The 14,241-nt window shown below is 54.7% G+C and overlaps 4 protein-coding genes across 4 annotated transcripts, besides 8 other annotated features; 3 read left to right on the top strand and 1 right to left on the bottom strand.

Annotated features, from left to right (window-relative positions):
- Nucleotides 1–85: 85 nt before the first annotated feature.
- Nucleotides 86–133: a tandem repeat.
- A 300-nt stretch (nucleotides 134–433) lies between these two features.
- Nucleotides 434–2,224, top strand: EKO05_0005872 (Diphthamide biosynthesis protein 2; the record flags this gene model as incomplete). The annotated part of the gene is made up of 1 exon (XM_038945857.2): nucleotides 434–2,224. One exon carries the CDS (start codon nucleotides 434–436, stop codon nucleotides 2,222–2,224), a length of 1,791 nt encoding a protein of 596 aa, XP_038798887.2.
- Nucleotides 708–767: a tandem repeat.
- A 46-nt stretch (nucleotides 2,225–2,270) lies between the features above and the next one.
- Nucleotides 2,271–2,313: a tandem repeat.
- A 758-nt stretch (nucleotides 2,314–3,071) lies between these two features.
- Nucleotides 3,072–3,090: a tandem repeat.
- A 96-nt stretch (nucleotides 3,091–3,186) lies between these two features.
- On the bottom strand, nucleotides 3,187–4,964 carry EKO05_0005871 (uncharacterized protein; the record flags this gene model as incomplete). Its single annotated transcript, XM_038939653.1, has 4 exons — nucleotides 3,187–4,200; nucleotides 4,252–4,527; nucleotides 4,580–4,699; nucleotides 4,755–4,964. The coding sequence occupies 4 exons, from the start codon at nucleotides 4,962–4,964 to the stop codon at nucleotides 3,187–3,189; spliced, it is 1,620 nt and encodes a 539-aa protein (XP_038798886.1).
- A 3,634-nt stretch (nucleotides 4,965–8,598) lies between these two features.
- Nucleotides 8,599–8,638: a tandem repeat.
- Nucleotides 8,639–9,169: 531 nt separating this feature from the next.
- Nucleotides 9,170–9,233: a tandem repeat.
- Nucleotides 9,234–9,474: 241 nt separating this feature from the next.
- On the top strand, nucleotides 9,475–10,065 carry EKO05_0005870 (uncharacterized protein; the record flags this gene model as incomplete). The annotated part of the gene is made up of 1 exon (XM_059636684.1): nucleotides 9,475–10,065. The coding sequence occupies one exon, from the start codon at nucleotides 9,475–9,477 to the stop codon at nucleotides 10,063–10,065; it is 591 nt and encodes a 196-aa protein (XP_059492667.1).
- Nucleotides 9,746–9,790: a tandem repeat.
- Nucleotides 10,066–11,437: 1,372 nt separating the features above from the next.
- On the top strand, nucleotides 11,438–13,973 carry EKO05_0005869 (Nitric oxide dioxygenase; the record flags this gene model as incomplete). The annotated part of the gene is made up of 5 exons (XM_038939739.1): nucleotides 11,438–11,857; nucleotides 11,910–12,022; nucleotides 12,080–12,433; nucleotides 12,485–13,068; nucleotides 13,120–13,973. 5 exons carry the CDS (start codon nucleotides 11,438–11,440, stop codon nucleotides 13,971–13,973), a joined length of 2,325 nt encoding a protein of 774 aa, XP_038798884.1.
- Nucleotides 11,522–11,565: a tandem repeat.
- Nucleotides 13,974–14,241: the final 268 nt, after the last annotated feature.

Genomic DNA, 14,241 nt, shown 5'->3' with positions numbered 1-14,241 from the left:
GTATCTTTCATGTATCTTTCATGTATCTTTCATGTATCTTTCATGTATCTTTCATGTATCTTTCATGTATCTTTCATGTATCTTTCATGTATTCCAGTATTCCATGTATTCCATGTATTCCATGTATTCCATGCATCTTTCATGCGTTCCATGTATCTCTCATGTATTTATCTACCATGCATTCTTCATGCATTCCATGTATCTATCATGTATTTATTTACCATGTATTCTTCATGCATTCCATGTATCCATCATGTATCATCCACGATGGTATAATTGAAAAAGTTGGTGAAGAAGATGGCTTACTCTGGTCCCTGCATGCTGCACAGAGGTGCTCGGCCAATGACCACGCCATGGCCGAGCCCCGCGCCAAACAAAAAGTCTCCAGCCCCGCCACGTCCATGCACTGCTCCAAACAAACATGACAGCCAATATGGCAGTGCCCGCGCTTGCAGGAGCACCTGTGCTGTCGACGCCCGACACCCACATCTTCGAAGACCCCACGCCTGCTGTAGACACGTCGAAGTTGCAACGCCTCTCGGACGAGCAGGTCGCCCTCACCTACGAGATCGAGCGCACGGTGAAGGAGATCCGCGAGGGGAGATGGAACAGGATTGCGCTGCAGTTCCCCGATCACATGCTCGTCGATGCGCCGCGCGTGTATGAGCAGCTGGGTCGAGGGCTGGCCAAGGCGAAACAGGCACAGGGTGCGAGTGCGGGCGCGGGCGCAAGTGCGAGTGCGAGTGCGAGTGCGAATGCGAATGCGACCGAGAGTCGACGGAATGGCACAGCGGTCGAGGAGCTGAGCGCGAAGCTGGAAACGAAAATGGGCCTGGAGGAGAAGCCGGACGGCGAGGAGAGGCTGTTCATCCTCGGCGACACCTCCTACGGCGCGTGTTGTGTCGACGAGGTGGCAGCCGAGCATGTCGATGCAGACTGCGTGGTGCACTACGGACGCTCCTGCCTCTCGCCCCCTTCACGGCTGCCCGTCATATACGTCTTCACCGAGCGCCCTCTCGATCTCGACCAGACCATAGCCACCTTCCAGTCCACGTATCCGGACAAAGCACAACAAGTCATCCTCATGGCCGACATACCCTACTCGCACCACATCCCCGCCCTCCACACACGTCTCGAACAAGCAGGCTACACCTCGCTCTTCTCCACCCAAATCCTTCACAACCCATCCTCGCCCCTCCCGAATCGCACAACGCCGCCCGGCACGTCAGATGCCCTGCTCGACTGGGCTCTCTTCCACATCTCCGAGCCACCCACCTCCCTCCTCCTCACCCTCTCCTCCCGCGTAGCTTCCACACACATCTACCCTACGATCCCCTCGTCCACGCTGCCCGCCGCCGAAGTCGCAAACACACGCATGAACCTCCGTCGCCGCTACGCACTCTGCACCTCGCTCTCCACAACACCTGTGTTTGGCATCCTCATCAACACTCTATCCGTCAAAAACTACATGACCATTCTGGCACACGTGCAGAAAACAATTGCCGCAGTGGGTAAGAAGAGCTACACGTTTGTCGTCGGAAAGGTGAACGCCGCCAAGGTCGCAAACTTCAGCGAAGTGGGCGGGTGGGTTGTGATTGGGTGTTGGGAGAGCAGTCTGATCGAGAGCAAGGATTTTTGGCGGCCGCTCATCACGCCGTTTGAGCTGGAGATAGCGCTGCAGGACGACACGAATCGCGTCTGGACGGGCGAGTGGAGCGGCGATTTCACTGCGATTCTGGACGATGCCCAGGCGAACGAGGCCAAGGCCGCAGAAGAAAAGACCAATGGAACCAGCAGCAAGCAGGAGAGAGGAGAAACAAACGGTAATGCCGACGGCGACTACGACTCGGAGGAAGAATCCGCACCCCCCGAATTCGACCTCCGCACCGGCCGCTACGTCTCGCACTCGCGCCCCATGCAACAATCCACGCCCTCCAATCCGAAGTCGATCCAGAACCCCTCTCTCAGCAGCACATCAGCCTCTTCCACCGCGCTGACAAAACGCACATCCGGCGCCCTCGCCTCCGTCAACGGCGTCGTCTCGCCCGGCGCAGAGTTCCTTCGCAGCAAGCGCACCTGGGTCGGGTTGGGCAGCGACTACAACAACACTGATGGCGAGGAAGATGGGAGTGCAAGTGGGAGTGGACATGCAGCTAAGATGGAAGAGGGGCGCAGTGGGATAGCGAGGGGTTATCATGTCGGTGAAGACGCAGAGAAACACTGAGTAGCAGTGTAATATCGAAATGCTCGAGAATACCAGATTCCTACTCTGCCGTTGACGTTGACGTCGATGTAGATGCTGATGTCGACATTATTACTTCTCCGCTTCCCTCTTTCTCGTCATAGGGCCGTGAAACGCACATTCCATTCAATGTAAACGCCAGTCTCGAGCAACTGCCCACACGCTCCCTTGTTGCACCCGCAGCATACGTCCATTCATGTAAATCACGATATTCTCCTTTTCATCTCTTCGTTCCTCTGTTTAGCTGTCCATCCATCCTTCTACATTCCCCCTGTTCATCCCTCTGATGTACCGGCCCTTCTTTTTCCCGACGCCACTCGTCAGGTAACGACAGCCGCATGTTATCTCAGCATTAGCGAGCTGAAATCTGCCGTGACTTCCAGGCTGGATCTACGCACTTGGCAAGAAACCAAGCAGGCAAAGCACGCAGGAGGCAGCAGCATCGAACCCCCCCCCCCCCCCCAAACCCAACCCGCCTTGTAGACGTGGAAAACGAGACAGACGAAAGAAAATTAATTTCGTCCATTGTATGGCTCGGCTGCATCCTCCATCGCCAAGCAGACCAGGTTACAACCACGCTTATTACCTCCCGCGAGAATCTACGACTGCTGTAAACAGATTGTCCATGGAATCACGCTACGGCTGGGGATGGATGGCATCTACATCGAAAAGCCAATACACGTGTACAATGCACATGCACTGAGCCGACGAGCTCTGGATTGTACTCATTCGTCTGTCTGAGTAGGACTTGTTTTGGCATCGAATGGGATTGGTGATTTAGGGCCTGAGCTCGAATTTGAAGGAGAGGGGCCGGATCGAGATAGTCTTTGGGGGGGGGGGGGGGGGGGTTGACGGTGTGGTATGTGGATGGAAAGGGAAGAGAAGGTCTTTACAGTTTACACAAACTCGATTGTTGCATGGCACCATGTGTGGTTTCCAGTATTTTACTTTTTCCCGCCCACAATTCCAATGCCGCGGATGAATACTAGCACGATGACTAGCGAGAGGATGCTCATCCCGAAATTGAACCACGCTGTCCCTCGGATGCCCATCTTGAGCGCTGGATCCCATGGCGCGAGGCCATGGCCCTCCTCGCCGACTTGTTCAACGCTGACGCTCAGTTCCTTGGCGACGATGGCCGTCTGCACCGCTGTGGCGAGCGCGAGTCCAATGGCGCGGCCAATCTGCCCGACGGCGGTGATGAGTGCGCCGCCCAGACTGGCATCCTCGGGCGGCAGCGTCTTGGCGACGAAGAGAGTCAGGACGGGGAAAATGGTGTCGGCGCCGCACACGCAGAAGACCATGGCGGGGAAGCCGTAGGCCCAGTAGGTCGTGTTCTCTGGGATGGGGATGGCGAAGAAGAGCGACGACATGCTGACTGCAAAGGTGCTGAAAATGAGTATGTAGTCGCCGCGCACGTGGGATAGGATGAAGCCTGTTGCTGTCGCGACTATGATACCGGTCACCCCGTTGGGGATGAAGCGCAGCGTGGTCTGGATAACGGACAGGCCCTGGAAGTCCTGAAACCAATATGTTGCGAAGATGAGGTAGTTGTTAAAGGAGGAGAAGAAGAGGCCCATGAGCACGTTTGCCCATGTGAACTTGCGGTTCTTGAAGATGGACATTTTCATGAGCGGTCGTTTGTGCGTCTTCGTCTCGAGGTGGTGTTGCCAGAAGCCGAAGCCGATGACAATGAGCAGGGAGACGATGATCAGAACAGGCACCCAGGGCGTGCTCCAGCCTACGACGTTGCCTTCGGAGAGCGCGAAGAGGAGAATGATCAGTCCGACCGTGATGAGAGTACCGCCGATCCAGTCCACAGTGTTGCGCATCACCGGCTCTGGCTGGGTAGGCGGCAGCGGGATGACGAAGAAGCTTGCGACGGTGGATATGGCGGATACCATGCCAAATATCCAGAAAACCCACTTCCAGTTGAGGTATTCAGCGACGACACCTCCCTGGGCAATTGTCAGCACATATAGGGAGGAGTAAGAAAGGACTGATCATACAAAGATATTGCCAAAGATGCCACCTAAAGGAGCTCCGGCGCCAAAGCAACCAAAGGCAATGTCCTTCATGCGACCTGGCGGGAAAGTCACACCCAAAATACCGAGGGCCGTAGGAGCCATGGCAGCAGCAGCCAATCCCTGCACGCCTCTCATAATGTCGAAGCCGATTTCGTTCGTTATAAAGGGAGGTATGATGGATGTTATGGTGAAGAAAACTGAGCCCCAGAGAAAGATGAGGCGCCGTCCATACACATCTGCCAGTCTTCCCCACAGCAACTATTCGCAACATCAATTTACTTGCTCTGAACAAACATCAAGTTTTGCGTACCAAGAAGCAACCAAATGTGAGGTTGTATGCTGAAACGATCCACTGCTGTCTGCTCGTCGGTATGTCAAGAGCTTCACCAATGGTGGGCAAGATGATAACGGAGGCTTGGACAGCCATCGTCTGATTTCAGCATGTCAGCTCTGTACTTTTTCTGCCAAAGCATGCCACAACTCACGCTGAGAAACGGCGCAGCAGCAACAGTAGCTACCAGAGCCACAGTCCTCGCCTTTGAAAACGGTAGCTCAGGCTCCGAAGCCGATGTCGACACCCTTGTCACTTCATCCTTCTCAGAGTTTTCACTCTGCCCAGCTATTGCCCTCTCAACATCTTCAACTTCCTTCTCTTTCGCAACAACGTCATCAGGCCGCTTGAACCCGTCGTCCATCTCGAGAGGCTGATGTGAGTCAAGGGTGGCCCTGGCTCAGTTTACCCCGTGGGGCGTTGCGTGGTTTTGAAGGTGCAGACGCCGCGGTGCGGGTTGTTTGCCGAACTATGCGGCCGGGGTGAGGCTCTAGCCGCAACGGCCAGAGCGATCACACCCGTAATCATGGAGCTGGGTCCAGTATTCTGAAGTTTGCCTGCAATTGCGGTCTTTGGCATCTGTATGTAAGATCATAAGCGGTCATGTAGTGCGGATTGATTCGTAGTGTAGTCATCACATTGGACTTTGCTCGACCCAGGCTAGCTGAAAAGTATTGAATACAAATGGCTGACTGATCCAATAACTCGTACTGTTACGGCTAATACCTCTGGAAAGAGACGAGTACGACGGGCACGATGTGTGGTTGTTGCATAGCTGACGGGAAAGGAGTAACAGGGAAGATTCCACCAATCAACGTGCGCACAGCGTTGTCCTGCAACGCAACCCTTGAATTTTGGTCTTGCAATACTGAACAAGCTGTGATTGATAAGTACGATGTGATCTAAGGGTCAGATAGTGGGTTGGATTAAGGTGAAATGCTGCTACCAAACTTTCCTTTTCGACCTGGACCCATGAGTGAGAGGTCAAGACAAGGTACTTGGTGGCCACAACGATCTCGTTTGACAATCGCGTATATCGAGACAGACAATTGTTGTAAATCTCCGAATACCCAGCATGAATCGCATGTGCATATTGGCCAGTCCGAACACTGATAGACTTTCAACAACTCGTTGTGCATCGACTATCGATGCACGTCGGTGTACTCAGCGGTGCGCAGCACCTCAAAGCCAAGGCTAGATCCGTCTGTGACACAGAGAGACGGGAGTGAAGAGGTCCCTAGCCGTGATGCAAGCTACCGAGTGCGCGTGAGGGGAAGAGCGTAGTGCAAACTACAGTCGTCGTCTGGCCGCAAAGACGCACACTCTCAGGCGTCCTGAAGGACGTACCTTCTGACCAAGCTCGAGACATCCACCCTCGGTACCTCTGGCATCCAGGACAGGAAGTTGCTAAGCTCCAAAACGGGCGGTGAGACATTTTCGCCATTGGAGCCCGCTGACATCAACGCCGCTGTAGAGGACACCGGAAGTCTGAGAAAACCTGCGGTTCAGGACATCGAGCGAGGCTGTGAAGTGGAGATTTCGCAGCTCTGTATCAAGTCGAGCAAGCGTGAGGCATTTGCAGTCTTTGCAAACAGGCAGGGAAAGCAGCGGTCTTGCTCGCCATTGGCCAGCACTCTGGGCTTCCAGTGGAGGTTGGTTGCATCTCACAGCCTGCCGCGAGGTCAACGTCGCTGGAAGCCAAGGAGAAAGAGGCTGTGCACTGGGCGCGGGATGCTTGCGTTTTTACTTGGCTTTACCCGCTCTCTGCCGCTGTTCAGATGTGCTCCTGCTGCTGCAACACACACCGCGATAGTCGCTGTTCTCTTCGAGCTAGCTGCCGGCGGTCATCAGGAACAAGCAACTGTCACGAATCTCACTATCGATGATCGACGGCGACAACCGCGGCGAGCGCTGCTTAGCGCGTCCACAAGTGCAAGTCATGAGAATCGCGCGGTGCTTTCCGCTGGTTGCACACAACGTGGCTGGTCACTCGACCTCCAGCCCTCACACCTGCCGCAAAAAGCACACAAGGACTGCAGCATGGTTGCATACGTACGAAAGCGTGGGGAGATGTTGTCCTTGGTTACCTAGGATGGTACATGTAAAGTGCTGCCGATATCGCTGCCGAATCAACATCGGTGAAATCTCTTTCATGCCGGCGAGCAGGGAGTGGGCTGCATTTGTATTGGTGGAGGACCGGGTCACCCCGTGGTAAAGACGTCAGCAAGACGTCGGCAGAACACTTGCGACGCTAGCCACGCTGACAGGCAGTGTGCTGGTGACATAGTGCCGGGTGTGAAGGTGAGGCGTGATGTTGGTCGGTTTGGTTTGATTCTTTTATCATTTTTGTATGGTGTAGCCTCAACAAGAGCTACAACGCCTAAAACCATGTTCTATGGTTTTTGCGCAATCAATGCACCCAACGCAACCAACTGTTAAAACACCACCCAAATCTCTTCATGTATGTACGAGCTTGATCCAAACGTACGAGCGACGTAAAAGAAACATGTTTGAGCAATTCAAACATGGAAAAGGGGCTCGGGCCAGGTCTATAGAGTATACACAGGCGATCGGGGGTCTGAAAGGAGCCAGAAAGGCTGAAGAAAGTAGAAAGAAAGATTGGCTCGAGAGGTATCATCGCGCACCAGCAACGTCATCAATCATGGCGTCATCAAAGGGCCCAGAGCCGTGAACAAGCTCCAGTGCCCTCGCAGGCGTCTAGGACTAGGCCTGGCTCTACTACAGCCAGGTCTGCGTGTAGGTAGAATCAAAAGCATTCATGCTGTCAAAAGCCATAAGGTTTTGCTCCAAAGGCCAAGGGTCGTTGGGGACGACATCATCGAAGTTACCAGGGATGGAGATAGCAGCAGCATCTGCGAAGTCGTTGTTACTTGTCGTCGGCATAGTGGCCGAGGTGACACTCATGCTCTTGGCAAAGTCAGATTCGAAAGCCTGGCTGCTAGACATAGTTGTGACGGGTATGGGCATCGATGCGACGAGGCTCTCAGTTGGCATCGATGTGCTGAAGCGGTAGACAGGTTGATCTTCCCAGAACAGCGACTCGCTAGCAGCTGATTGGGGAGCCTTGAAGTCGAGATCTGTGAATGGGTTCGGCTCCCCAGTCTCCGAGTGAACAGAAGACGCAACTGTGAGACCAGGGCCGCTCTGCTTCGATTCCCCGCTATGCGAAATTGGTTGGGCCATGCTGTCGTTGAGCTTGTTCGGATCTAGGGGAAGATCCCCAGCAGACCATATTGGGTCGAAGCCAGCAGAAGAAATGGGCCATTGGCTGTCGAGATTGGGCAAGCACTCCTGCGATGAAGATGTCGAGAGGCTGCCGAAATCGAAGTTGTAGTTGACAGGCGTGCCAGTGGTCGTGGTCCATGGCCATTGCTGGGTCGGGAAACTGTCACTCGTGTTACTCTCAGGAGAGTTGCTGTCTTGAGCACCAAACGCGCCGTTGTGGTTGTTGAAGAACGAGTCCTGATAATTCAAAGTGTCGACACTGCCTCCCATAGTCGTCATAGGTAGACTGTTTGTGGAGCGTTGGCCGTCTCCAAGGAAAGCGTAGAAATCGGGGTTCGAGAGTGAGAGCGTGTCCATGGAACGTGAAGCTGGAGCCGGCGCCTCTGGCTTGTTGTTGTAGCCGTTGTCGGTCCGGCCCAGAGCGGCGAAGGAAGAGTGACCGTGCAGAGTGTGTGGGCGTGGGATCTTGTAGGGCATACCAGACACGTGTGCTGTGTTGTTGCTGCGGTGACAGGGCTTGTGGTGGCCATTCGCGAAGACGGTCAGGTGGCTTTCGGATTGGGCCGTTATCAGCTTAGGCTTTGCGCGAGCCTCGTGTAGCGTCTGTCGGCCAGTGTCCATGTTGACGTCCAGAGGTTCCTCCTTGATGGTGCCGCAGATGCATTTGGCGCCAGAGTGGCACTGGCAGCTGCTGGCATGCAGTAGAGCATCATCAGAGTTGACACGGCTCATTGCGCCAAAGGTAGTCTCACCCTTGGCGTCGGCCTTGTCTTTGTGCTTGTCCTTGTCCTTCTTGTCGCCACAGTCGCACTTGGCGTGATGCGACTTGGACTTGCGTGCGCCGCGACAGTGCTCGCATTGCTTGACTGGGCGACCCTTGGGGTTGATGTGGTGCAGTTCTCGATCTGTGAAACATGTTTTAGCCCGTGTTTCTGTACGCAAGATTCAACGCTGCAGGATGCCGAGGAGTGGTATACCATTGTGGGTGCAGCCGCTCACTCGGTGGCCTTTGATGCAGGACGAGCAAGCCCATTTTTCGCCATCGATGACAGGCATTCCGGGTTGGTGGACGGCCGGATGCGGTCGTGGCTGTTGGGGCCGGTCCAAGGGCGACGAGCAGCAAAGGGAAGAAAGCAAGGACCAACGGCGTCACAGGAGACACGGCTGGTCGTGGATAAAGATACAGCGTGGAAGAAGAGGATCGAAAACAGTCAAATCAATAGCAGTGGGGTATCGTGATCAATGGTAGAGAAACACGCCGGGCTGGGCTGGGCTGGGCTGAGTTGACGAGGACCGTGAACGCCGAAGAGGACCGAGGACGACAGAGGGAGGGCGGAGAGCGGAGAGCGGAGAGCGGAGAACGGAGAGCGGAGAGTGGAGAGGGGAGTCGATGATGTTCAAGGGGGAACCGAGCGCAAGAGGCGCTGGCCGAAAGCGTGGAGCGTGGTTCCTGAAGAGACCGCCAAAACACCAGTCTGTGGGATTGCTGTGTTGTAGTAGTGAGAGAGGGAAAGAGCGACGGGGCAGCCTCTCGAGAAGAGGGCAGGTGCTTGCAGCCAGGCCGCCTGTAATTGGCTTGTGGGGAGCTGCATCGGCTGGCCTCCGTCCAATTAGCGAGACCTAGCTGCATGGCCTCGATCAGCGACGGCGCGAGCAGCGACCCTTGCGCTTGTGCAGCAGAATCCCACACGACGCATGCGCGGGCTCACCGTAGCCCCATGCCCGTCGTGTTCGGCGTGCCAGTCATGCCAGCCGTGCGAGACCCTGCCTGCCGCTATTATTCGACCTCGCCCAACCTCGCTCAGCGGTCCCCCTCGCCCGCTGCACTCAGTGCACTGCACTGCTGGCTGCCAGAGTTCCCTGTCTTGCGCACTTGTCTTCCTGGCGAGCCAGACGGCATCTGCAACTCTGCGACTCTGCAACTCTGCGACTCTGCAACTCTGCGCTCGAGCATCAGCCTGTGCGCAGCTGCTCCACCTAACCAGCGAAGCGTGTCCACACACCGTCTACTTGCATCACAGTCGCTGTCGCCTTGCCCTCACTACCTGCATCACAGTCGCTGTCGTCTTGCCCTCACTACCCATCTTCACGATGCGATCAGTCTACGGCGAGTTCCATTGTCTTCAGAGATCGGCTTCGTAGCTTCTTCTAGTCTGCTTTCGGTCACGACCGACTGTCGTGGCGCAAAGAGCACTGCGCCCGTTGCCGAGTGGAGATGAGTTTCCTGTGCAGCACCAGTAGCGAATGCTCGTCGAGTGGCTGGCCAGCTTTTCACCCTTCCACTTGTCGTCTGGGCGCAGAGCATGAAAACGTTGGCGAAAATGATCGTTTTACGATCCACGGCAGCCACCGTGGAGTGGATGCAGCTGTACTCTAGCGTCGAGGTGGGGAGCCTTCTCCAGAACACTGGGCAAACCGTTGGCGCTCGCTCACGCTTCGTTCGAAACGCTCTGCCCGCTTCTCCGTGGGGTTGTATGCTTGATGCTCGTCTCAACACACACTGTAGCTATGTTCTAGTGAGCCTCAGGCGTGTTGATCCACAGTCCCTGCTCTTGTTCGATGCTGCAAGTGTCCGTTGCTAGTCTGTTGGCTACACCAAAGTGTTGGGACAACAGACTGCACATGATACCAGCCAAACCACAGGTTGAACCAGTCAAGCGTTTGGCCGAGGCACGCATGTGTAGCAGTTGTATGTACTATTCTGTGGGACAATGGCAATCTTCCAACCAACGTTGACACTGTTCATGGTTACATGGTGGCCAACATGCTTCAGACAAGAGACTGCCTCCAGTCTTCCGACGTAACCATTTGGCATCTATCAAACTCAACACGGCTTCAGTCGTGTTGCAGACCTATCTTCTGATGTACACACGGCCATGCTAGTACGTCAAAAAGATTCCGCTCTTCTCGTTGCCGGCATGATCGAGTAAGCTGGAGACATGTCTACTACGCCTGCCAGCACAAAGTGCTAAGATAGGCCAATGGCTATGCGAGATCGTCCTACTGACCATGGTAGAGCTTTGAAGATGATGGCAAGTCTGTTAAGGGTATCGTCCATCACCGCCAACTCTCACAAGAGGCAGCATGCACACAATTTGCACAACCAGGCAGATCAACATCGCTGGATCGACTGCGATTGCTGAACGCCTGACTGTTCTCGTCAGCCTGAGAGTGCAAACTGCTGAGCATACCTGCAATTCGATCTTGATGAGGGTGCAGCGCGCTCCGAAGGTTCTTCCGATGCGACGACAACGTCACCGATAGCCTGCTAGACGCCAGAGCACCACTACAGACCACTGCAAAGTGGTCAAGTATGTTGACGAAGACCACCATGGCTTCACTCGATTTTAGGACGGTGTACTGCGAGGGTGTGCCTCTCTGTGCTGTTCGAAGGACGCTAGCGCCAGATTCGTCAAGCAGCGCGCGCAAAACTCCCTCGGCCCTCACTCAACCTCGCGCCTCGTGAACTCGACGACAGCGAACCAGATCACGCGCGAACGCGTCGCACAACCTTTCCCACGCCCTCTGTGAATTTACTGTCGCGCGCAAGGACTACGCGCACACAGTGTCACATTCGCAGTACACTGCACGATGACATCGAATTATGCCGACCCCGATACGCAGATGGGTGGTGGACCAGGTCCATATGGGAATCACAATGGCACACCTCCCACACAGCAGCAGCAGCAGCAGCAGCAACCGCAACATCAGCAGCATCACGACTTGACCGACCCTGAACTTCAGCTGCAGGAGAAGCTTCAGCAGTTCAGCAACCAAGTGATGCACTCAGGCGGTCCGCAGCAACCTCAGTACCAGCAGCCAGCTCAGATGGCCTCTTTGCAGGGCGCGCACCCGCATTTTCAAGCCCAGCAGCGGCCGACGCACTCGCCGCAGCAGATGGCACACGTCGCGATGAGCTTAGGCGAACAACACGAACAGTTCGATCCCAACGACCCAAACCGAAAGCGATCGAAGGTGTCACGAGCTTGCGACGAGTGCCGGCGGAAGAAGGTATGCGGTATCCAGTGGACTTTGAGGCTTGCAGTATGCTCATACAGCATAGATTCGATGCGACGCGACCAGCGAGAACGGACCAGAGGCTTGCTCAAGCTGTAAGAGGACAGGGGCGAGATGCCAGTTCAGCAGGCAGCCAATGAAGCGCGGACCCAGCAAAGGGTATTTATTTTGCTTCCAAAGAGCCAAAGGCGCAGTGAGCTGACCCACGTTCGCTAGGTACATCAAGGAGCTTGCAGATCGTTTGAATTCGCTTGAGAGCCAAATCCAGCAGCCTCAAGCCCACCAATTTGACCTACAAAACATGGCAGAGCAGGGGTTTGCAGATATTCAGAGTCCGCCTCAATTCCACCGAAAACGTACGCATAGCATGTCAGAAGGGTTTCAGGATGCTTTTGGCCGGTCCAGCTGGTCCGGTCAGGACCGCGGTAATGACCACCCGCTCGAGCAAACCATGCTCTCTCTGCTGACTACTCAAGAATTACCACTCAATGGCGATCGTCGCACCTCGTTCGGTGAGATGGCATTGGCTGGCAATCTTATTACAGGTTCAAACGAAAACACGCTGAAAGCGTAAGTAGGCTTTAGTCTTGATGTTCGGACGGCCAGCTAACGTGCTCTCAGGTACTACAACATGATCCATCCTACACTCCCAATCCTGCCGCACGACTCTACGGCCTTGAACCGCCTTACGAACTGTCCAGCTAAATTGCGCGAAGCCTTCTTTCTCTCCTTAGATGTCTGTGTTCGTTCGTTCGCGCCCAGAGCATTGCCACAGATCGATGCGAGCGTAACTCAACTCTTGCAACAGACCTTTGCCTTGGCCGACGCGGCGAAGCTCACACTGAGTGATGCTGAACCATCACGGCAGTTCTACAACAACCTGGTGTACTGCCAATCGTTGATACTGCTCGCCCTAGCAGCAGACAAACCTGGGCTAGGGGTTGTGGGGAGCATCTCTCAGCTCCTCGGTCAAATTGCAGGGTGTATCACTGAAGCGGGCATCAACGATGCCAGAGTGTTGAACCCGCTGAAGAACCAAGACCAAGAGGCGTTCCAGAGCTCACGTCGTGTGTTCTGGACAGCGTTCATCTTGGATCGATTCCATGCTTCTAGTCGATCAAAAGACATCATGCTCCCGCTGCATTCAGGATCCCTGACTCGTGACGATTATGTAGCACTCGGTGATCTTGGCTACCATCTTGCTCGTGAGTATTGTCTACGCACTCGGGATTTATGCCACAACTGACTTCGCATAGGGGCTACCAAGATCGTCGGTCAGGTGGCTGCTGTCAACCGCGCAGGCAGCGTGCCTAGCATAGAACTTTCGTCGCCATTCGCATTACTCCCTTTGGCTGCCACTTCGCCCGAGTCTATCTATCTCAACGGTCAACTAACAGGCTTTCGAGAATCGATAGACATCACCGACTTGACCAATCACTCCCCACCCCACCTCGCTTATCAATATCTGCGCGTCTTTGTAGGGCGTCTGTCCTCACAAACCATGCCCTCAACTGACCTTCTTGGTCTGACAAGAGAACTCCTTACCAACTTGGCAAGTGGAGCAATCACACCATTGCACCATGTGTTCGCTAGCCTTGTGGCGACTTCTCTGGTCGAACTCTCTGATCGAGTTGAAACTCAGGTCGAGGCGCATGCTGCCATCAAAGAGATGAGCGATGCTCTCAACAACGGACAGATCATTCACCGTAGCATGGACCATGTAAGCTGGGACACAGCCTTACAGGAAACGCTAAATCAAAAGCAAACGCCCACACCCCCAACAAACAGTGTTCCCGAACAAACAAGCCCAGCGTCGGAACCCAACATGGCTGGTCTTCAACATCTTGCTGCGGCAGCTGTCGGTGAGCGCGAAGGTACCGAAGCACGTCCAGTCAGCAGTGCAGACAATGGGAACCACGACACATCACTTGCCAACGCCGAGCACGATCTCTCAGCAGTCATGGCCGCAGCAAATGACGCTGCAATGGCGCAAGCAACAGCCGCTGCAGCACAGCAACAACTAACAGCGTCATCGCCAGACGCTAAAGGCGGGAATAACTTTGACTCGAGTGCATTGAGCAAAGATGACTTCATAGCATCAATCTCGTGATCCGTACTCTCGCTTGCTTTTCTTTGTTGCGATCTACGAAAGTCCACCACGCCACAGGTGCCGACATTGATTGGTCCGCCGTAACTCATTCGTCAAATCAAATCAAGCTGCACTGAGGAATCAGTCGCCCCAGCCACGACACTGTGGCACGCTAGAACCACCCTGTCCAACGATTTCATTTCGGGAGAGGAGTATGGCACGGAATCTTATCATTCGTCTTCTTCTGGTGGGAGCTTATACCCCTGTTCTAATCCGATAGTTTGCTTGC

This window comes from Ascochyta rabiei, chromosome 9 (genome assembly GCF_004011695.2).
Source record: "Ascochyta rabiei chromosome 9, complete sequence".
NCBI classification, from domain to species: domain Eukaryota; kingdom Fungi; phylum Ascomycota; class Dothideomycetes; order Pleosporales; family Didymellaceae; genus Ascochyta; species Ascochyta rabiei.
This window is presented reverse-complemented; position numbering and strand designations above follow the sequence as displayed.